The 21,770-nt window shown below is 44.3% G+C and overlaps 1 protein-coding gene across 2 annotated transcripts in view; it reads right to left on the reverse strand.

Annotated features, from left to right (window-relative positions):
- The window catches only part of TTLL4 (tubulin tyrosine ligase like 4), a 41,398-nt gene that overhangs the window by 5,152 nt on the left and 14,476 nt on the right, over positions 1-21,770 (reverse strand). For both annotated transcript variants that reach the window (XM_072742944.1, XM_072742943.1), the window contains exons 2-11: positions 10,279-11,863; positions 9,307-9,416; positions 8,885-8,948; positions 4,099-4,220; positions 3,505-3,615; positions 3,091-3,167; positions 2,186-2,377; positions 2,005-2,087; positions 1,648-1,776; positions 95-217 (exon numbers count right to left, since the gene is read on the reverse strand). In XM_072742944.1, the coding sequence (XP_072599045.1) occupies positions 95-217; positions 1,648-1,776; positions 2,005-2,087; positions 2,186-2,377; positions 3,091-3,167; positions 3,505-3,615; positions 4,099-4,220; positions 8,885-8,948; positions 9,307-9,416; positions 10,279-11,765 (2,498 nt within the window). In that variant the 5' untranslated portion in view covers positions 11,766-11,863. The remainder of the gene's footprint in view (positions 1-94; positions 218-1,647; positions 1,777-2,004; positions 2,088-2,185; positions 2,378-3,090; positions 3,168-3,504; positions 3,616-4,098; positions 4,221-8,884; positions 8,949-9,306; positions 9,417-10,278; positions 11,864-21,770) is intronic.

Consider the following 21,770-nt stretch of genomic DNA (forward strand, 5'->3'; position numbering starts at 1 on the left):
CCAGTCCTCCACTGACCATGCCCCCAAAGCTCCCCAAAGCCCAGAACCCTGTGTGCCTCCAGGCCTCCGCTCAATGGGGACCCAGCCTGGGTACCATTTGTGGCCCTGGCAGGCCGTTTCATCTGCATTGGCCTGGTACTCGGCATTCTTTTTATTGACACTGTAGTTGGTCAGGTGCATGAACTTGTTGCTGAGGCTCTTCATGGAAGGGGAATACCTGCAAGTGAGGAGAAAGGCAGAGGTGAGACAGGGAGACACGGCAGGTGGACAAAGGCCGAAACATCTTCCCAAATCCCGAAGAGATAAAGGCCAAGTAGACCAATCTTTTCAGAATGCATAGAGCCAGAGCAGTATGTCTGTTGGCAAGGTTTCTAGAACAGCACAGCTCCTTTATCCTGAGCAGCTCACAAAACTCAGGAAAACAGTTTACTTATGTTTACTAGCATCTTATCAAAGGATATGATAAAGGATACAGATGAACAGCCAAGTGGAAGAGAAGCGTGGGGCAAGATATGTGGGACTCATCTCTTCGATCCCACCTCTGGCAAGAAGACGCACCCTACATTCAGCGAGGTAGAGGAACTTCTCACTTCCTATTCCCCATGTGACAATTCGATTTATAATAAGAAACTTAACACGTGTGTGTCTGCCCCTGGTTCCTGGCACAGAGCTCCTAAATCCCTTATAACTTCCTCAGTGAGAAGAGCATTAAGAACATCTTTTGACTAATATTTGGTCTTTGACCCCAATTCCTGAAACCCTTGTCATTTCCTGTGTGATAGGAGTGTCTTGTGTTCTAATGAGGTGACTCCGGATGGGTTCCTGGAGAAGGTCTGATGGCTAGAAAGACCAGGCCATGATTTGAAGCCTGGAATTTTCAACCCCGCCCCCACCCTTAAGAGGGAGAGGGGCTAAAAACAGAATTACCAAGCAACATGGCCACATGATGAAGTCTCCATAAAATCCCAAAAGTATGGGGCTCATGTTCTGGGTGGGTGAGCATGTGGTATATGCTGGGACAGTGGTGTCCAGAGAGAGCAGGGGAGCTCCTGCGCCCCTTCCCACACACATTGCTCTGTGCATTGTCTCTTCTGACACTTTACCCTGTTCTCTTCCACTTGGTTGTTCGCCTGTAACCAAACTTACCATCTCCTTTTATGATGAGCTGCTCCGGCAAATTAATGGAGCCTAAGAAGGGGGTCCCAGGAACCTCTGACTTATAGCTGACCAGGCAAGGAGCAGAGGTGGCACCTGGACTTGGGACTGGCATCTGAAGCAGGAGGAAGGGGCAACCTTGTGAGACTAAGCCCTGACCTGTGGGACCACACCCTCGGGGGGTAGACAGTGCTAGGGTAACACAGGTAGACAATGCAGGATACCCAGCTGGTACTCCAGAGAACTGCTTCATGTGGGGAAAAGCCCCACACGTTTGGTGACTGGAAGTTTAGAAGTGAAGTGGTGTTCTACGTAAAAGGAGACACAGAAGAGGAAAGGAAGATCGGGTTTTCCGGAAACACCGCTCCTTTTCCTCTGCCAACAAAACCCACCAAAATGTGCTTTTATTCTGCTTGGCATCCTCCAGTTTCTCGCTCTTTCAGGAAAACAAAACCCAGAGCCATCAGGGTGAGCCTCACCACTATCACGTACTTGCAACTGGCAAAGCGGACGAGTCCATCTGAAAAGAGGTAAATCCGGAGGGGATCGTAGGAGGTGACGTAAACATAGATTCGCAGATCGAACTTGCTGCCGCTGATGAGGTAGGGTTTGTGTAGATACCTAAATAGGGAAAGGCCAGCTTTAGGGACATGCTCGATGAGACAGGGCTCAGTGGGTAAAATAGCAAAAGTCAGCAAGTGAGCAGTCTGAGAGATAAAGACCTTCAAACAGCTGCTGAAGGAGGTCAATGGCTGGGAGGGCAAAGGGCAGAAGAACACTCTAAAAAGAACCTCCAGGCTGAGGCCACAGGAAAATGAGCGGTGGGATGAGAGCTGGAGACAGGCTCACCTCTGTACCAGGAGGGGCCTTCGCTTGGGGAGCTGACTCCACTTGTGAATGACCTGGATGCCAATGCCCCGGGCTGATGCTGGCTAGAAGTCAAGTGGAAAGGAGCTGAGATTTGCTGCTGGCCCAATACGCATTGTTCCCACTCTCAGACCACGGCCCCCACCCACTGGGATCCACTTACAGGCTTAACAATCCACTTCTGGCGGCTGCCGCTCTCCCAGGCTTTGCGCAGGAGCTTGGCATCCTGGGGCAGGATGAAGGACTGGGGGAAGAAGCTGAACTCCTTCTTGCCAAAGCGGCTCTGCATGCGAGACAGGTTCCGCCACAGTCGGTCCTTTCGTCCAATCTGGAAGGAACCTGGGAAGTGGTTTAGCTACAGAAGGGACAAAGGGTGAGAGCAGGGAGAGAGCTTGGGTGAGGCCAGGAGGGAGAGAGCAAGATTCACAGTGCCTTTCCAACTTTCTCAGCGACATCATGAGCTCTTGATCCATCTTACCATCACCATCTGATAGTAGTACTCTGAGCACTCACAAACAGATGATTAAAACAAATAAAATACACCAAACTGTAGTGACCCCAAGAAGCTGACAGTTCACAAACAGCCAGAGAACAGTGATTAAGTCAGACATGATATTTCCCTTAAGTGCAAAGAAAAAGCTGTTTGAAGTCTTTTGCCGTGACAGCTGCAGGGCAAAGACAGGAAGGCACCTTGACTTCATTAAAGTCTGGGGACAGGGACTCCTTTGCTGCAACATGAGACCAGAGTCCTCTTTATGCATATCCAGCTTGGAGGCACGGAGGCAATGCACAGTAGTCACAGGAGAAGCACAATTCAAAGAAACAGATGCCACATCTCAAGACACATCAGAGGAGAACGGGTCTTTGGGGGGCCTGGAGCACTGCCACTGCGCTGCTAGAGGTACGTGATCCACAAGGGCCCCACTGCCCCCTCCTCTTTCACCACCTCCACTCTGCACACCTTCCTGGCTTCTTCACAGTCATCCTCCTCTTTCCCTACTGCCCACACCAACCTCCTCCTGCCTAGTCCAAAGTCCAGGGGAAGAGTTCCCCACAAAGGACCCCTACCTTCTGATGCTCCCGAATGGATCGGAAACTAGGAGACTTCATGTGGTGACCCCAGCAGCCCAGCCAGTCGTCATTTCCTACAGAAGGCACATCACGGAGTCAGTCCTGCTAGCAGCTCAGACTTCGGGACAGAGAGACCTAGGGGCCCCAGAAATACCACTGGGCCTGGGCTCAGCTCCCAGTGTTCTAAAAGTCACCATGGAGCTGTCCGACATGAAACCCTAGGGTCAGGAAGAGAACAACAGCTCTCTGTCTTCTAATTTTGAGGAACAGGCTCCAGCCCAGAGAGATTTCAGCTACGTCTTCCTATTAAGTAGAAACTCCAGAACAGGATCCCCACACAGCAGGAGGTATCCTGCCCAGAGCCCATCCACTGGGGCAGAGGACAGGATCGAAGTAAGGCAGGTGACTCACTCTTGCTGATTTTGAAGTGGGACCGTCCAATGGTCTGCTTGACAATGTTGGGAGTCACTGTGCTCATCTTCCACCGGAGCAGCTTCCTCTGCTCCCAGGGAAGTTTCTCCACTGGGGAAAGGAAATGGGGGGGGGGGGGGGAAGAGCAGGAGAGTCTGGGTTAGAAGAGGAAAGGTGGCATTGTTGCGCAGGAGCTTGGCATCCTAGGCAAGACAAGTCACTAGGCAGACAAGTCACTAAGGATTGTTCTAGGCCAGAATTTCAAAGGAGTCCCAGTTTTCTTAGTGGGAAAAAAGGGCGCTGCATGGGACTGAGGAGCACTGAGAGGAGGGAGGTTAAAAGGCAGAAGAGACAAGGCTGGAGGGCAAGAATGCAGCATGAGATTATGGGGCTGACAAGGGTCAGCTCAGGGAAAGACAAGGAAAAGTCTCCTCTATTGGTCTGGTGAACTATGAAGGAGGCAGGATGACAGTGAGTACCAAAAAGGCCATTCTGGAAAGCCCCTTCCACCCTACTGCCACCTCCTCCCAACTTCACCAGCATCCTTCTCCTGGGGGCACTCCTGGGCTTAGTTAGACACTTGGTCAGGTTTACCTCTCTCATCCCGGGTGCCAAAATAGATGGTAGGGGGCACGTTGGGAAAGAGGCTGTAGATGAGCGCTGGTCGGACCACTTTCTCACTGGAGAGGGGTTTGGTCAGAATCTCTGCACAGCTCCTAGGATGCAAGACACAAACAGATGTGTGGAAGAGAAAGAGGAGGCCACAGCCCTCAAGTGCTGTTACTAGGTCATTTTTTTTTCGAGGTGCTGTCTTCTACATCGTGATTCTACAAAGACAAGTACTTGGTGACTATTTCACAAACAGTAATCCATATTAACTCCATTAAATGTCACCTAAAGACCAGATTTCCCAATACCTCCTTCTGTGATATAGCTCAACATTTCTGGTGAGAAGCCAGGTGGGGGAAGCCCCTGGAAAAGAGCGGTTCTGAGAGCAGGTGTGTGACTGAACAAAGAGAAGAGAAAACAAATGGTATGGATAATTAAAAAGAAGGAAGAGCAGAAAAGACCAAAGACGTACAGAAGGTTTTAAAAAGAAAAAGGAAAAAAAGCAACAGAAGGAAAAGAAAGTGATCCTTCCAAATCATTTTATATTTAGGTTAATCTGAAGATATGCAGATGATTAATGCTCCTCTCCGTTTTGGAAATGATTTGTGACATGGGTTTTTTATGTAACACTGTGGTAACACAGATCTGAGAATTTGGGGCAGTAGGCCATGGAGTCCCTACTGTTGCTCCAATGATGGCTCGGCCAAGACTAGCTCAAGGGATCTCTAAAAAATGGACATCTCAACTCCGTATCCAGTATAAGTGCAGAGACCAAACCATTTCTTTAAATAGCACTGGCATTTCTTTAAATAGCACTTATTATTCTCTTTACGGAGCTGTTCTGATCTACAAAGATTAGTATTTAAAGATTAATCTTTAGCTTATAAAGAGCCATTCTGCCTGTTATTTTGCAGCACAACAGAAATAGGCACTAGTATGGAAAACATTTCAGTGTTTTAAATACCAAAGGTTTTTTTTTATTATTTAAATAAAATATCAAAGATTTTTAAAGAATGCTGTTGGGTCAGGTTAAATACTAATTTTCAGTTAAATAATTCCAATGAATTCAACTCTTAATTCCTCATTCCAAAATATTTTATTTCAAAGACTTTTAATTTATGGAGCATTAGAATTTAAGATTGTTGAAAATCAAGGAGAATGAGGTAAGATTCAGAAACAAAGACAAAATAGGAATGTAAAATGGTATAGCCACTCTGGAAAACTGTTTTGGAAGTTTCTCAAAAAACAAAAAAACAAAAAAAATGCAGGGCACCTGGGTGGCTCAGTCAGTAACTAGGCCATGATCTCAGGGTTGTGAGATTCAGCCCTGCATCAGGGTCCGCACTCAGTGTGGAGTCTGCTTGGAACTCTTTCCCCCTCACCCATTCTCCTGTGCTCCTCTGCCTGTTGCACATACATACATACATATATAAATCTTAAAAAAAAAAAAACACTCCTGGGATCCCTGGGTGGTGCAGCGGTTTGGCGCCTGCCTTTGGCCCAGGGCGCGATCCTGGAGACCCGGGATCGAATCCCACGTCGGAATCCCGGTGCATGGAGCCTGCTTCTCCCTCTGCCTTGTCTCTGCCTCTCTCTCTCTCTGTGTGTGACTATCGTAGATAAATTAAAAAAAAAAAAAAAACACCCCTGGTTGGCTCTGTCGGTAGAGCTTATGACTCTTAATTTCAGGGTCATGAGTTCAAGCCCCACGCTGGATGTAGAAGTTACTTAAAAATTTTTTTTTAATTTAAAAAATATATGGACATGATGACTTACAGCAGCCTTATTCATAAAAGCCCAATCTGGAAGTAACCCAAATATCCTTCAACAGCTAAATGTACTGTGGTACACCCACACCATATAACACTGCTCTGAAATAAAAAGGGATGAAGAACCTTGATGCACAAACCTGGATAAATCTGCAGTGAATACACAGTAAAAAAAAAAAAAAAAAAAAAAAAAAAAAAAAAAAAGCCCATCCCTAAAAGTTACATATGGCTATCATTCTATTCGTATAATATTCTTGAAATGACTAAATTATATAACAAATTAGTAGTTGCCAAACATCAAGGAGGGAATAGTCATAGGAGGGAAGTAGGGGTGGCTATTAGGACAGCTGGAGGGATTCCTGCAGTGACGGACATATCTGTATCTTGACTAACATTAGTATCTGGGTCATACTATATGGTACTGGTTTTGCCAGATGCCACCACTGGGGGACACTGAGTAAAAAGTTTAGGGGATCTCTGTATTATTTCTCACAACTACATGTAAATCTATAATGTCTCAAAATCAAAAGTTTAATTTTAGGGCAGCCCGCGTGGCTCAGCGGTTTAGCGCCACCTTCAGTCCAGGGCATGATCCCGGGATAGAGTCCCATGTCGGGCTCCCTGCATGGGGCCTGCTTCTCCCTCTGCCTGTGTCTCTGCCTGTGTCTCTCATGAATAAATAAATAAAATCTTAAAAAAAAAAAGTTTAATTAAAAAAAAAAAAGGGCGGAAAATCTTTGTTCGCTGCCTCTCAAGAGTACTGGACCTATCTATCATCTTCAAGAGGCCTGGCTTCTAGTCTAGCAGTGTTGGAAACTCTGACCCCATAATACTTCTCTGGTCCTAATTATCCACATCTGAAAAAAGAGACTGGACTTAATGACCCCCAGTTCTAAAATTAAGTGATTCTTAGAAAAAAGAATATGAAACAGGAAAGGCAATAAACTAGATAGAGAAACAGATAGTGTTTTCAATGACCTCTCTAATGACCTCCTAATTGTCAACTTTTCTATAATAAAATACATAAATCCCTCACAATTTCGGAAAAAATGATTTTAACAATCCAAAAGTATTTGATTTTAGTGATCTTTAAAATGTGAAGTAGTTTGGAATTCCTCGACCTCCATTTGACTGAAAATCCATGTTTTAAGCCTTATATAGAAAAGAAAGTCTGTACATCTTGTAAGAGCTAAATTAACCAACAAAGTATAAGCAAATACCTTTTGTGAATTTTGTTAGAAAGGTAAGGTGAAGGGTTGGGCAGCTGTCTCCAAGTAGGTCTCAAGACAAACCTAGAGCACTGGTAAGTATGGAAAAGGTGAGACTCCAAGTCAATCACATGTTAAATGTCCTTCTCTTATGGACAGCAGAGGTCCTGAGTCAACATTCAGATGTACCTTTGTTTTTTGGAAGGAGGACAGGTTACTGTGCTCAAAGTAACAGAACTGAGGCACCAGACTCAAGGTACCTATGACAGGATTTCTACCCACCCTCAAAGAAAGACCTAGAAAATGTCTAGAAAGACCTAGAAAGTGTCTCTTCACTTTCCAAAGAGCTCTCTCCCCTCACTGGTTTAGAGCTCTGACATTGGTGCAGCCGCTGCCACCATCACACGCACAGGGCTGCAGCTTGCCTCGTCCACACTAACCAAGGCACGGAAGGCTCCTGATCCCCTTCACTTCAGCTGAGACACAGCAGACACAAGAGAAAAGCCAGCCAAGTGCTGTGTATGACAGGTGCATGTAAGCCCTGACACGTACAGCTTTTCATTGAAATTAGAGTTTTATTTTGTGTGAAAAACAAAACTCACCAATGGTCAATACTTGTATTTTGTTTTTGTTTTTCCAGAAGTTATTTTTAAAAAGAAAAAAAAAACTTTAATGTTTAGTACTTTGGGCGGGTGTGTGTAGGGGGGGTTCTTTACAGTATTTAATAGAATACAATGAGGCAAGGTTGGAAATAGTGAGGGGAACAATAAAGATTATGTTGAAGGGTGTTAAATACCGGAAAGATGGCATCTATGACCCTTCGGCAAGTTCCAAAGATCTTTAGCACAATGACGTACCCTGGTTCATAGTAACTTCCTCACAGTCCTGCATTCCTTGCCCTCCCCCAACCCTCATCTCAGTCATGCAACAGGCTCCAGCCACTTTTTCTGTAAAAGAAGGGCCTATGTGAAGAGGCTGGCATTTTTGGTTCCCTAGTGAGAGATGGATCTTGCTCAGATCAACTAAGAGTAGTCAAGAAAATAATCTAGGTTTAAGCTGGAGGATTTTTAATTCAATTTCAATTTTATTCAATTCAATTCAATTTTATTATTAAGGTCAATGTCAACCTTATTTCCCCTAATAACACTAACCTCAGAAGGAAGCATTTCAAAAAGCTCCAGTGAGGGGCATACGTATCTCAGAACTGCGTCTGACAGTGGGGCACGCTGATAATGCAAGGTGGCAATTACCCTCATGTGGGTGGCCAAATATCATGTTTCTCCATTGACTGCTTATCAATCTTCTAAGCACTTCTTGAAATCCTTTTCTTTTTACTTGAACAATTTCTTGGAAGCTAAAGGCCAAACCACAGCCTAAGAAACATGGTCCTATTTTTAAGCCCAAATGGTAAAATATGCTTCTGGTCCCTTCCACTGGTCCTTGTTTGAGAAATAAAGTCCCGAATGTAAAAATGTGGTAAAAATGAGTTATAGTTAACAGGGCCATTAATGACTTAGGTGATTAATCTCTTCATAATTTTTTAAGTATTTACTTATTCATTTGAAAGAGAGAGATATCGAGCGAGTAGAGGGTGTGTGAGGGAGAGAATCTTCAAGCAGACACCCCGCTGAGTGCAGAGTCCAAAACAGGGCTTGATCCCATGACCCATGAGATGATGATCTAAGCTGAAACCAAGAGCTGGACACTCAACTGACTGAGCCACCCAGGTGCCTCTCTCTTTATAATCTTAAAGAGACTGCAAATGAGCCTGTACCAATGATGGATAGTACTCACCGAGAGATCACTGCTACTGACTCACCAGTGGAGACAGCACTGAACGAAGAGCACTCGGAGTCTCCTGGAGGGGAGAGAGCAGAGAAGTTCCACTAGGAGAGGCTGCTACTCAAACTCACCAAGCTTAGGCAGCTCTTCCTTGGGACATTTGGCTCAGCCTTCCTGAAGAGCCAGGAACATCACCCTGCCACCTTGTACCACCTTCTGTGATCTTGGCAGCAGCACGAAGAAAACGACACTGGTGGGCAGCAGGGCTAGCGAATCAACTCCCCAGAAACCACGACCACCCTAAGACCCACAAGCAAATGGGGATGGTAGGTGATAAAGCAAGTCAAGGTCCCAGTCAGTATATAACTGTCAGCCCCCCTCCATCTCAGGTGGTGACCACTTCCCAGCTGGAGGGGAGAGAGCCCCTTACTCACCTTCCTCCTCTTCATTTTCATCATGGCTACAGCAGTCCTCCAAACCATCTACTAGCTCTTCTTCTAGATCTTCAGCCTCACCCAGGTCTGGCTGGAGGTCTGCAGCTGAACTATAAGAAAGAATCATGCCCCCGCCCAGTCCATGAGAGAAGTCAGTTAGACTCTCATTCCTTCGTCACCTGCCAGTGTTCATCTCCCCCCACTTGCCAACCTGCTGCCTCTTGCCTGGATCTCACAAGTCCTTTTGGCCTCGGAGCTTAGGTCTAGTCACAGCTCTTCAGCTCTACAGCCCCTGTTGTGCAGAGAGGCACTGTCTCCCATCTTCTCTGAAATCCCTCATAGCACTTCAGTGCAAAATTCTACATGCGAAACACCATTAGTGAGTGGTCATTGATTTCAAGGGTCCCTAAACCTCTGGGAATTCAAAACAAGGCCTCAGTGGACCAAGGTTCCAGAGATGTATCAAGGCACTAGAGAAGGAACCCAGTTTGTATATGCCCTAACTCTGAAATGATTGTCAAACAAGGAATGACAGAGTCTGAGTTGGTTTGGAATTAAGAAAAGTCACAGGCCCCAACATGTTTGGTATTATTTCTTCCTGATTATAACCTAAAGCAGGGTCAACAAACTCTTTCTCTAAAGGACTAGGTAGTAAATCTTTTCAATTTTGTGGGCCAGTTTGTTTTAACTATGCACCCCTACCCGTGTGTAACAGGAAAGTAGCCCCAGTTAGCAGTGAATGAATGCGTGAGGCTGTGTTTCAATAAAACTTTATTTATAAAAGCAGGCAGCAGCCAAGATTTGGCCCACATGCTGGTCTAGTTTGTCTACCTCTGCCCTATAGTGAAAACCAAAATTCCAGGACAGCCAAAAAAATAAAACCAAACCTTCAGAGACTTAGGTTCAGTGCCACCAAATTACGGCATATATGTTCTACTGCTCTAAATGAATCATAAACTTTCTCTAACTTACCCGATATCCCTGGCAGGGAAGTCCGGCCCTCTGGCTTCCGTAGGCCCCTCCTTCCCAAGTTGGCCCAAGTGGATGGAAGAGAGGCGGGTGGCCACATCAGCTACACCCAGGGGCTGAGGAGGAGCAGGTGGCTCGGGAGTTTTGTCTTCTCCAGGTGGTGGGGAGTCAATGGCAGATCCACAGGCAGGGCTGCAGTTGAGCGCGCTGGCATGTGAGGCAAGGAGGTGAATGCTGATGCGTTTGGTACAGAAGACTGTACCGTCCAGCTCCAGGGTGTCTGAGGGGCTGGGCAGGGTCCTACTGTTTGCTCCAGCATCCTCCTGGGGGAACTGCTGGCCTACAGTGGGAGGTTTCCACTGCCGGTTCCTGTTGAGGAGCTCACACTGCAAGCTGGGGTTCATGAAACGAGACTGTTCCAACTGGCAGCCTTGCCTTGGCTTCTTCTCGAAGCCTCTTGCGGTCAATTTCCTCACGGCCTCAGTGAACCGAACCTCCCTGGTCAGAGCCTGAGAAACAAAGTTGCCATCCAGGCCACAAGGATGTGGCTCTGCTCTTGTGGCTAAGTTACTCCGCTTATACTGAGGAGAGGCAACACTGGTGGTCAAAGTGTCTAAGGAGCTAGGGGCAGAGAGGGTGCCAGGGGCAGGGGCATCATCTAGGACAGCGCCATTGCTCTTGGGTACCTTGTGTTCGACAGGCTGGAGTGCACAGTCTCCGGTGCCCCCTGAATGATGCCAGGAAACAAGATGGATCTTGGGTGAGGATACTGGCTTCAGGCCCTCTGTGGCCTGCGATGAAGGCACTTTAGTGCTATTCGGCCGCATGAAGGAGTTGTTATTTAGCATGGGCTTGTAGGAGGAGGAGAGTGGAGATGGGATCTTCCCTGAGATGGCAGCAGCCAGGCACTTCCCCGAAGGGTTCTCCCCAGCCGCTCCCAGTGAGAGGTACCGATCTGTGGACGAGGACGCCATGGGCTGGGCCATGGGGGACACCGTGAAAGGGGCCTTATTGGCAGTGAGTCTGACAGGGAGGCCCTTGTGAGGGAGAGAAAAAGGTGTTTTCTCCGGCAGGCTTGAGCGCAAGCAGAAAGACTCCAGCTGCTGGTAGGGTCTGTGCCTGTGGCCGGAGCGGCGGCACAGCAGCGTGCTGCTGAACAGGTCTGGGAGGGAGCGCAGGTAGCAGGAGCTGCCGTGGCCTGCGATGACAGCTGAGTGCCCCGAGCTACACAGAGTGCCCGGGCAAAAGAAATAGGCTGGCTGGGGTGGGACACCCAAGAGGCTGGGGCCCAACCCTGCTGAAAGCGTCCCCACGTGCTTTCTCTCCAGCTTCCAGATTGGCTTCACCTGCTGATGGGCCTGAGCCCAGGCTCTGCCCTCAGAGGCTTTCTCCGGTGGCGGGGCAGGCGCCGTGTCTGAGGGGCCGCTCTGCTTTAAGCTGTTTCCCCGGTGGAGGCCAGTATCGTAGTGCTCTGTTCTCGCTGAGGCCATGAGGGGCCCCCATCATGGCCACATGGCCTCGTGGCCCAAATTGGAGAAGGTGCCCTGCACCTCCAGGAGTAGCAGCTGCATCCTTGAAATCCGTCAGCCTGAAGGAAACAGAAGTCACTGGGGATGTTACAGTTCCAGGAGGATGGACGCCGTGCTACTGGGGGCCTCAACTAAGGAACAGAGCCACACCTCTGTCCCTCCTGGGCAACCAGCCGTGGCTGTCACTTAGGACCCCAAGAGAAGAACAGTAGATCCCTACCATGTTTTCAGTGGTCTTCCTGCTGCCCTCAGGCCATCAAAGCCGGCTTCATCAAGGACTGGGAGTTTAAGACTACTAATGGGTCTGCTCATGTGTCCCCACTCCCTCGAGCTCTGCTCTCGCTCCAAAGAACAATACAGCTGTCTCACCATCCATGACTTCACTGAGTGGCTTTCTTTTCTCTCCTAACCCTGGTGTGGCTTGAAATAAGGCAAGGCTGGGGGTGCCAGAGAAACCAGCCAATATCTTCCTCCTCACCAACCAATTCTGAAAGGTCAACGGTCACTAGAGAAACATATTTTACATCTACTCGTCCCTGACCAACTCTTAGCAGCCCCTGCTGTAGTCTGCTTTTCATAGCGAAGCGTGACAAGTCAAGATATAAGCAGAGAATTCCCCTGCCAACCTCTGGAGTTCACCTGGAAGCTGTGACAGTGATTTCACCTCTTCAAGCATCTTGCCTGCTATAGGGACTTAAATCCCATCACACATGTTGGTGGGGGAAAAAAAAAGAAACAAAATGGAACTGGATGCCAACATTATTTTACTTAGTGATCTTATTTCCAGCAGCCACAATGGGCCAGGAGAGTTCAGGGAGTAGAACATAAGGGAAGAAGGAGGAGGATCACCCCAAACCTCAGATGTCAGTTTGGGCTCATCTCAGGGGGGAGGGCCTGTCTTACACGTTCCCTCACTCAATGTTTCCTCTAAAGCAAAACCTCTGAACCAGCCAGTAATTCTGAATTCCAAACAGTCCATTAAGCATGGTCATTTACTGTCTAAATCAAAGTCATAAAACCATCTTCAGTTTTCACAAATGACAAAAAACAAGACTATTCTATAAGAAGTCATTCATCTGGGATAATTCTGAATGGAATCCTGGCATCCTTACCAAGCAAGCAATTTTGCAATGGTTAGGCAGAAAGAATTAGCAGAGAATTTTTTGGTTCAAGTTACTTTTAAAACACAAACTTCAATGGGGAGAGGACCTTGTATCTTGATGAGACTAGCTGCCAAGGAAGACCCCCGATTTCTGTCTATATCTCTAGGAACTGTGGGTGTCGTCTCTGCACAGAAAGCCTGCAGAAGCCACATGATGTCATCGTCTTTTCCTGGGAAGGAAACTACGTGGATTCTTTCTAAAGGAGAGAGAGTACGAAACCACAACTGATTACTGCCAATATTCAATACAACAGTGGGCTAAAAACAGCCTATGTTCTAGGACTAGATTTTGATGCCAATAACCTCAAATTAAGGACACAGAAAATGGACCTCACCATGTCCCAACTACAGAGTTACAGAGCAGGGGATGTTACACTCTGTGTGTTTATGGTAGGGAAGCACACACAAAAGAAGAGTCAAAGCCCGCCAGGGACTTTACAAGACCACACACGTGTGTGTTATATACACTCAACAGATTCATAGTCCCAACTCACATAGTTCCTCTTTCGGGAATCCACATTTTACCTACCAATGCAATCCAGCAGACACATCAAAGTGATAGGAGAAAAGGGCCAGGAAATGAAAATGGACTGGTAGGCCTGAAAAATACCGTCCTCGGGGCCCCTCATGCATATCCCGCTATCTCAGACCTTCATGCCTCTATAAGTGCTACTCCCTGGAGTCCTTCCTTCTCTTTCCTCAGACTTAAAAGTAATCAGCTTGAATATCACCTTCTCCAGGCAGCCTTCCCAGGCTCTCCACTTTGAACAGGATGCCTCATCTGCGTGCATGCCATCGTCATTGCTTCTACTACACTGAACTTGAGTAATGTGCTACTCAACTGACCAGGAGCAACAAGCTGTTTCCAGCAGTGGGTGGAACACAGTAAGTGCTCAATATTCTGTTTAATCAATAAACTGAAGAAGTTCGGTAAATGAAGGGGAAACACAGGAGCAGTGATGAATACTAATTTGGGCACCTAAAAAATGCCAGGTACTGTGGTAGGCACTTTACTTCTGTTATCTTATTTAATTCTCGCAAAAACCTTACATTCAATTTATTGACGATGAATCCAAGAATCAGAAGAACTAAGTAACTCTTCTATAATTAAACAACCAATAATGAGTGGTGCCTAGATTAAAACTCAACTTTGCCTGACTCCACATGCTTCTTAAATAGGAATGAAACACATGCTTAGTTAGTCCCTGTCCCCTCAATTATCCTTAAGTTTCAGGAACAAGACAAAACCCAGGCTGGAAACACTCTCCCATTTATACTGAGGCCCTTTGTGGATGAAGCTTGTAAGAGCATGTGTTCTCATTAGCACTGCATCCAACTCCACTTTCCCCTGTTGTCATGGATGCCCACTGCACAGGACTCCTGCACAGGGCTGGGTGAAAAGAACTCTTCCATTCTCCCTTTTGCACACACCATGCAATGTCTGCCTCTCTGCATCATATCACATGAATCCTCAGTTCCAGGAAAATCGAAATGTGAGTGGCCTAGCATCTGGCTGGCTTGACTTCGAATCCAAATGAGGAAGAGGGGAGCAAAAAATACACTCCTTCCCTCTTCAGAGCCTGCGAGTAGCCTGCTCCCAGGCAGTGTGTGAAGCAGGCCAGCTGGGCAAGTGCCAAAGTAAAGTGGGTTCTCCTGACTAACGAGATTCTAAATCTCGTATGTTTTTGCAAAGGCTGTTTCCCACTCCTTGTTTCCTCTCAGAGTCCCCATGATGTGGAGGATGGCAACTTAGGAAAGAGCCATCTGTCTTCCTAAAGAAGCATTATCTGGACACAGGGATCAAGCAGACAAGAAGATGGCTCTGTAAAAATCTCTTTTGGGGAAAGAGCTCCATCACTAGTAAGAGACAGCCGAGGTTGGCTAAGATGGCTGTGTCAGGAACTGCCAAGCAAAACAAGTCTGTTGTGGCAGATAATCTACGCAGAGCAGATTCAAGAACATGAAGTAAACAATACCGCTCATAACAGTACCACATACAAGTGTTCCAATCTGGTATCACAGTTTCTGGCTCAGGAGTAGTGTCTGGTTTACACAAGGAAATGGCTGCTCAAAGAAACTTTCTTCCTTCTCTTTAGAGATTCTTGATGAAATCAAAACCCTATGTGAAGAGGAAGCAGGACCTAGCTAGAAAATTCGGGCAACCTGGATCCCAGGAACCTCTGACTGCTGCCATAGGTCACCTTTTCCCACATGCGGCCCTTAATAGCATTGCCACTCAAGTGCCATGGAATGACCCCATCTTCCTAAAGGAATGAGGAATGACAAACTTAAAAAAAGTATTAGAAGTTCTAAAATATAAGAAGTAGAGGAAGTCAGAAAATAGTTGCAAAATACAACACACTAGAATAGTGGTTTCTGCCATAAAGATGAAGTCTAGATAATGTCTGCGGCCAGACCCCACAGACAGCATATACTCATAAGGCTGTTTTTCCATGAACCTGTCCCTGTAGTATACCCTGGGCTCCTGACACAATGTCTGTGAGATCCTTCTCCCCACCTCCTTCAAATTTCTAAGTGCACTGTGACAACATACACTTGGTGTGTCTGTGTGTGTGTGCCTTTGAATCTCAGAACAGGCTGCCCATCTCCCAGGAAATATTTTAGGATGAGACACTGAAGGCAAGAGAACAAGAAGGAAAAGTATTTATATATGTAGGAGGCCTCACAGGTTGGAAGCCTTGTTTTAAAAACACCCAACTGAAGCAAACCTAGAGTAACTGGTGATTATATAAATTAAAAGATTCACAAATCCCATTATTTTCATCCAATTTACATACTTTTTTTTTTTTTTTAGCCATATATGGCCACTACTTAAAAATAAGCAAGGGAATTCATACTTACTCTCTCTGACTAAGCCTAAAGGATACACCATCAGTTGACCCTCCAGTCAAGAGCTTGGAGGAACTTACTTTAGGAGCCAACACAATGACCTCATCTGGAAAAAAGTATTTTGAATAATCTGACATATTTCATAGAGCTATTAATCTTACATCTTTCTTGCTCCTACACATTATCCCTGGGGAACAGGAGGATTTCAGGAGTGAACAGGGGCTACAAACACTACGTTACTGCCCCACAGAGTTCTTTAGAAGCAAACAAGCCTGTTTCTGGTGAAGTTCCTCAATCAAGGTCCAAACAGGAAAATGCCAGCTGAAAAGAAAGGTTAGTTTAGGGCAGAGCAGCCAAGGAGCGAGTTCTTTGGAAGGAAAGTCTCTCTGGGTGGCCCAGTTGGTTGAGCGTCCGATTCTTGATTTCAGCTCAGGTTTTGATCTCAAGGTTTTGTGTTCAAGCTCTGTGTTTGGCTCTATGCTGGCCATCAAGCCTACTTTTTAAAAAAATCAAAACAAACACACACCAAAGGTCTGGCGGATATCTCGGGGAGAGGGTTGAAACAAAGATAGGGCAGGGGCAGGGGCCACTTTTCCAGTTTACTTGTTTAATCTTTCAAAACAAACAACAAACGACCACATGTTACTTGAGTGAAGTATTTCAAGAGTCTCCAGGGCACTACTACTACTCACAACCATGCTGGGCCAGCAGTTACCACTCCTTCATAACTCATGTCAAACAGAGCTCTGATGAATAGTGAATTCATTCAATGCTGAAACCAGACAGCTGGAACGTTTGGGAAAAGACAAGAGGAAGTACCATAACCCCCACTGGTAGCAGTGAAATCAAATTAGAAAATTCAAATAAAGCACACTGCATGGTCCACACTAAACATTCAAGGGATGGTGTTATCATGCTCATTATTACCAGCACCAGATGATCTAACTTTCTCCCCTCAGCCCTTCTCAACCTTCCATGAAGAGGGGTGGAGAGGGGGACACACATGGAGAAGGCAACAAGTATTCCACTGCAAAATTTCAGCTAGTACAAATGTTCTTTTATAAAAAGACACAGTAGTCTAGTTATCTGGAAACTTCTGTGAAATTTATTATATTACCAGTAACTGGGTTTTTCAGTAGCAGGTCAGCTTGGCACTAAAAAACAACTGAAAAGTGCTCTAGGATATACCCAGAGAAGATGCTGGCTTCTGGCGTTTAGAGTTTTTATATAACTAGGTGGTTGGGATTTCTGAAAACACTGAGTGAAGAGTTAAAAAATGATTGTTACTCACCTAGTGATCACTACATACCGTTTGTCAATAAAAGGAACCAAGGAACTGGAGCTCCTTGGAGAACTGGGGCAGGGAAAGCATCAGATGAGCCTAACTGTCTCTTATGCTGCAAAAACTAAGGAAATACTCAAATTTTGATAGAAATATATTGTAAGATCACAGAAATAGCTCACCTCACAGTTAACAGTAAAACACTAGATGCTTTCCCTCTAAGATCCAGAATAAGGCAAAGATGTCTACTCATTTCTATTCGACATTGCTCTAGAAATTCTCACCTGTGCAATGAGGCAAGAAAAAGAAGTTAAATGCATGTAGATTGCAAAGGAAGAAGTAAAACTATACTTATTTGCAGGAGACATCATCTTGTACATAGAAAATCCTAAGAAATCTACAAAAAAACCTATTAAAATAAGCAAGTTTAGTAAAATTATAGGATACAAGATCAATATACAAAAATGGATTTTTTCTTTACACTAAGTAAAAAATGAAATAAAAGAAACAATTCCCTTCACAATAGCATCAAAAAGAATAAAATACCTAAGAATAAACTTAAAAGAAGTACACCAAAAACTATAAAACACTCCCAAAAGAAATTAAAAAGTTATATAAATAGAGGGATATAAGATGTTTATGAATTGGAAGACTCAATATTATTAAGATGGCAATTCTTCCCAAACTGATCTATGGAGTAAATGCAACTCCTATCAAAATCTCGGCAGGCTCTTTTGATCCTAAAACTTATATGGAAATAGAAAGATCGAGAACAGCCAAAAACAACTTTGAAAAAAAAAAAAAAAAAAAAACCCTCGAACTTATACTACCTGATTACAATAATCAAGATAAGGTAGTATTGACATAAGAATAGATAGACAGATAGATAGATAGATAGATAGATAGATAGATATAGATAAATATATATTTATCTATTTAACCAAATAGAGTCTAGAAAGAACCCTTACATTTATGGTCAATTAATTCTCAATAAAGTTGCCTATGTAAGGATAACCTTTAACAAATGATGTTAGAACAAGTGGATATCCATATACAAAAAAATGAATTCAGACTCTTACCTTACACCATAAACTAACTCAAAATGGATAAGAGAGCTAAACATAAGACTAAAACTATGAAACTTGTGGCAGAAACATAGGAGAAAATGTTTATGATCTTGGGCAATGGAAAAATTTTAAGAGAAAATGTGGTAACCGTCCAGCTGTTAACTGGATTATATCACAATGAAGAATTTAGAAAAACACAATTGAGAGAATAAAAAGAAAAATGGGAGAAAATATTTGCAATTATAAAGGACTTATATCTAGAATATGCTAAGAATTCTCACAACTCAATAAGATGAAAACAAACCCAATTAAAAAAATTTTTAAATAGGCAATGTGAGGGATGCCTGGGTGGCTCAGCGGTTAAAGCATCTGCCTTTGGCTCAGGTTGTGATCCTGGAGACCCGGGATCGAGTCCCACATCGGGCTCCCTGCATGGAGCCTGCTTCTCCCTCTGCCTCCGTCTCTGCATCTCTCTCTCTGTGTCTCTCATGAATAAATAAATAAAATCTTTAAAAAAAAAAAAAAAGGCAATGTGACTAATAAGCACATGAAAAGATGATCAATACCATTAGTCATTAGGGAAATGACAAAACCACAGTAAGATACTACTACACATCCACTAGGATGGTAATCAAATGGATAATAGTAAGTGTTGACCAGAGATGGAGAAATTGGAACTTTCATACATTAGTGATGGGAATGTAAGATGATACAGTTACTCTGAAAAACAGATTGGCAGTTTCTTCAAAACTATAATATATGATGACCCAGCACTTCTACTCCTAAGTATCTACCAAAGAGAAATTAAAGCATTATGTCTAAACACTTACGCACAAATATTTATACCAGCATTTTTCTTAATAGGCAAAAACTAGGGATAATCCGATGTCCATCAACTGGTAAAGGAATAAACAAAATATGATATATCCATATAATGGAATTCTGCTCAGCAATAACAGGCAACAACCTGGATTAACCTCAAAAACATTCTGCTAAGAAAAAGAAGCCAGACATGAAAGACTATTCTGTAGGATTCCATGATTCCATTTTTATAAAATTTCTAAAAAAGACAAAATTATAGATAGAAAGTACATCAGTGCTTGCCTGAGGCTGAGGGTAAGAACAAGGAATGACTATAAGTGGGGACGAGGGAACTTTACGGGGTGATGAAAGTGCTCTAAAACCACATGGTGGTGATGGTTGCACAAATGTACAAACTTACTAAAACCGATCAAATTCTACTTTTATAGTGAATGAATCAATTGTATGGTATGTAAATTATACCTCAGTAAAGCCATTAAAAGTGGAAGGGAAAAAAAGGATAGAGGAGCCAACTTAAAAGAGGCTCCTTCTGGGATCCCTGGGTGGCGCAGCGGTTTGGCCGCCTGCCTTTGGCCCAGGGCGCGATCCTGGAGACCCCGGATCGAATCCCACATCAGGCTCCTGGTGCATGGAGCCTGCTTCTTCCTCCGCCTGTGTCTCTGCCTCTCTCTCTCTCTCTCTCTCTCTCTCTCTCTCTCTCTCATAAATAAATAAATAAATAAATAAATAAATAAATAAATAAGAGGCTCCTTCTAACCAAATCTGGGACAACCTGAGCAGCAAAAGAAATGAGTATCAGACTATGTAAAACAAGAATCCATGAATCCATAGTGATACAAATAAAGAAAAGGATGAATGAATAAATGGGAGAGAAGGAACAACACTCCCTTACAACAGAATTCCAACTGTTAAGAATAGAAAATCACCACTGGCCACCACCCTGGTAATAACTGCTTCAGGCAAAACTCATCAGTGGATCCTAAAATTGGTGGGTGAAAGTATATTGGAAAATGGGATAGTTATATTGTCTCAATATATCTCTCCACAAGATATTTGTTAATTATGAAGGAAAAAAAAAACAGAACTTGGGGCGCCTGGGTGGCACAGACAGTTGAGCCTCCGACTCTTGGTGATGCTTCAAATCATGATCTCAGGTTTGTGAGATCAAGCCCCACATCGGTTCCACACTCAGCTCAGAGTCTCCTTAGTTTCTCTCTCCCTCTTCCCCTCCCTGCCACGCATGTGCATGCTCTCAAATACATCTTAAAAAACAAACAAAAAAAACATAACTTTACAGTAGAAAAATCAGGCAGAAGCTGCCATAATCAAGTGATCTAAGTTCCCATCATCAGTAACAGCAGAAATTGGCATTATGCACCTCATTATGACTCACTGAAGGACACACCATCACATCTGTGATTCCCTGACCTAAATGCACCATCTGAATACAGGGAAATATCAGACAAGACCAAATCAAAGGTCATTCTACAGAATAGCTGGTCTGAACTTTTCAACTGTGTCAAGCTCGTGAAAGACAGAGGCTGAGGAACTATTCCACTTAAAGGAGACAAAAAAGGACAACCAAGTCCAATGTGTGCTCCTAAAACAAAGGACAGTGACAGGACCATTGACCATATCTGAATAAGGCAGATCTAGCAATAACATTATAGTTACGGTATTAATTTCCTGATTTTGATGAATATACTGTGGCAATTTAAGAGGATATATTTGGTTTGGGAAACATTTAGGGGTTTTTTAGGAAATGTTCAGATGTAAAGAGATTTTGTGCCTGCAACTTACTGTCAAATACTTCAAAAAAACAATTCACGGTTCATATATGAATAAAAAAGCAAGGGTGGTAATATATCAACATTTGATAAGTGTGGGTAAAAAGTAAATAGGAATTTTTTTGTACTGTTTTTGCAGCTTTTTTGCAAGTCTGAAATTTCAAAATAAGAAAGTTAAAAAAAAAATTACTACTACTTAAAGGGGAGTTTTGTTTTCCTCAGGCCAAGAGGCAGGCAGCATACAGTCACCTTCAACTCTTCTGCGGAAGTGAACTGGGAGGAATGGATTTTACCAGGGAATGATTCCAGCCAATGAAAATGAAGCAAGACCTACTCCTTGCTCCATTACCTGAAGGAGGCTTGACTGGGGATCCATCTGTCATCACTAAGGTATAAGAACAAAGGTCACATGCCTTGTGAAGGGCCTCCCCAGAACATAAGTCTTTTCAGTGTAGCTACCTTAATATGAACCAGCCACCCAGCATACTCTGCTCTCATGTGTGAGTGAATTTGCAAACTTCGGCTTAAGGGGAGTTCGAAGAAAAAGGCAAATACCAGAGACTGGCAGATACAGTTCAACACACTTTCTCTGGAGCCCATCAACACAGAATCTCGGGGGATGTCTCCAATTTTTAGGGGAGAAATGCTGTTTAAACCTGATTCTATGTGAAAAGCTCCCTTGCCCAACAAAACACTATCTTGTGTTGACTTCAACCTAGAAAGCAGTTGCTGCCAGCACCAGCTGAGAAACGGGAACCTAGAGGCTGAGCTAAGGACTGGCTAGAGAAAGGGATCATGGTGACAATATGGGAAACTCAAGGTTTTCTATGATCCCTGTTATTCGAGAAGGGAACATACTTTCTCTTCATCTCCCTGAAATTAGATGACAATGTCAAATTTTAATAAAGTCATGCTAAGGACAACAGGAGCAGGGCTGAGATAAGAATGCATCAGTCATATTCCTCACTTAATTGATTCACTTTTAGAGCCAAGGTT

Source organism: Vulpes vulpes, chromosome 16 (assembly GCF_048418805.1).
Source record: "Vulpes vulpes isolate BD-2025 chromosome 16, VulVul3, whole genome shotgun sequence".
NCBI lineage: Eukaryota > Metazoa > Chordata > Mammalia > Carnivora > Canidae > Vulpes > Vulpes vulpes.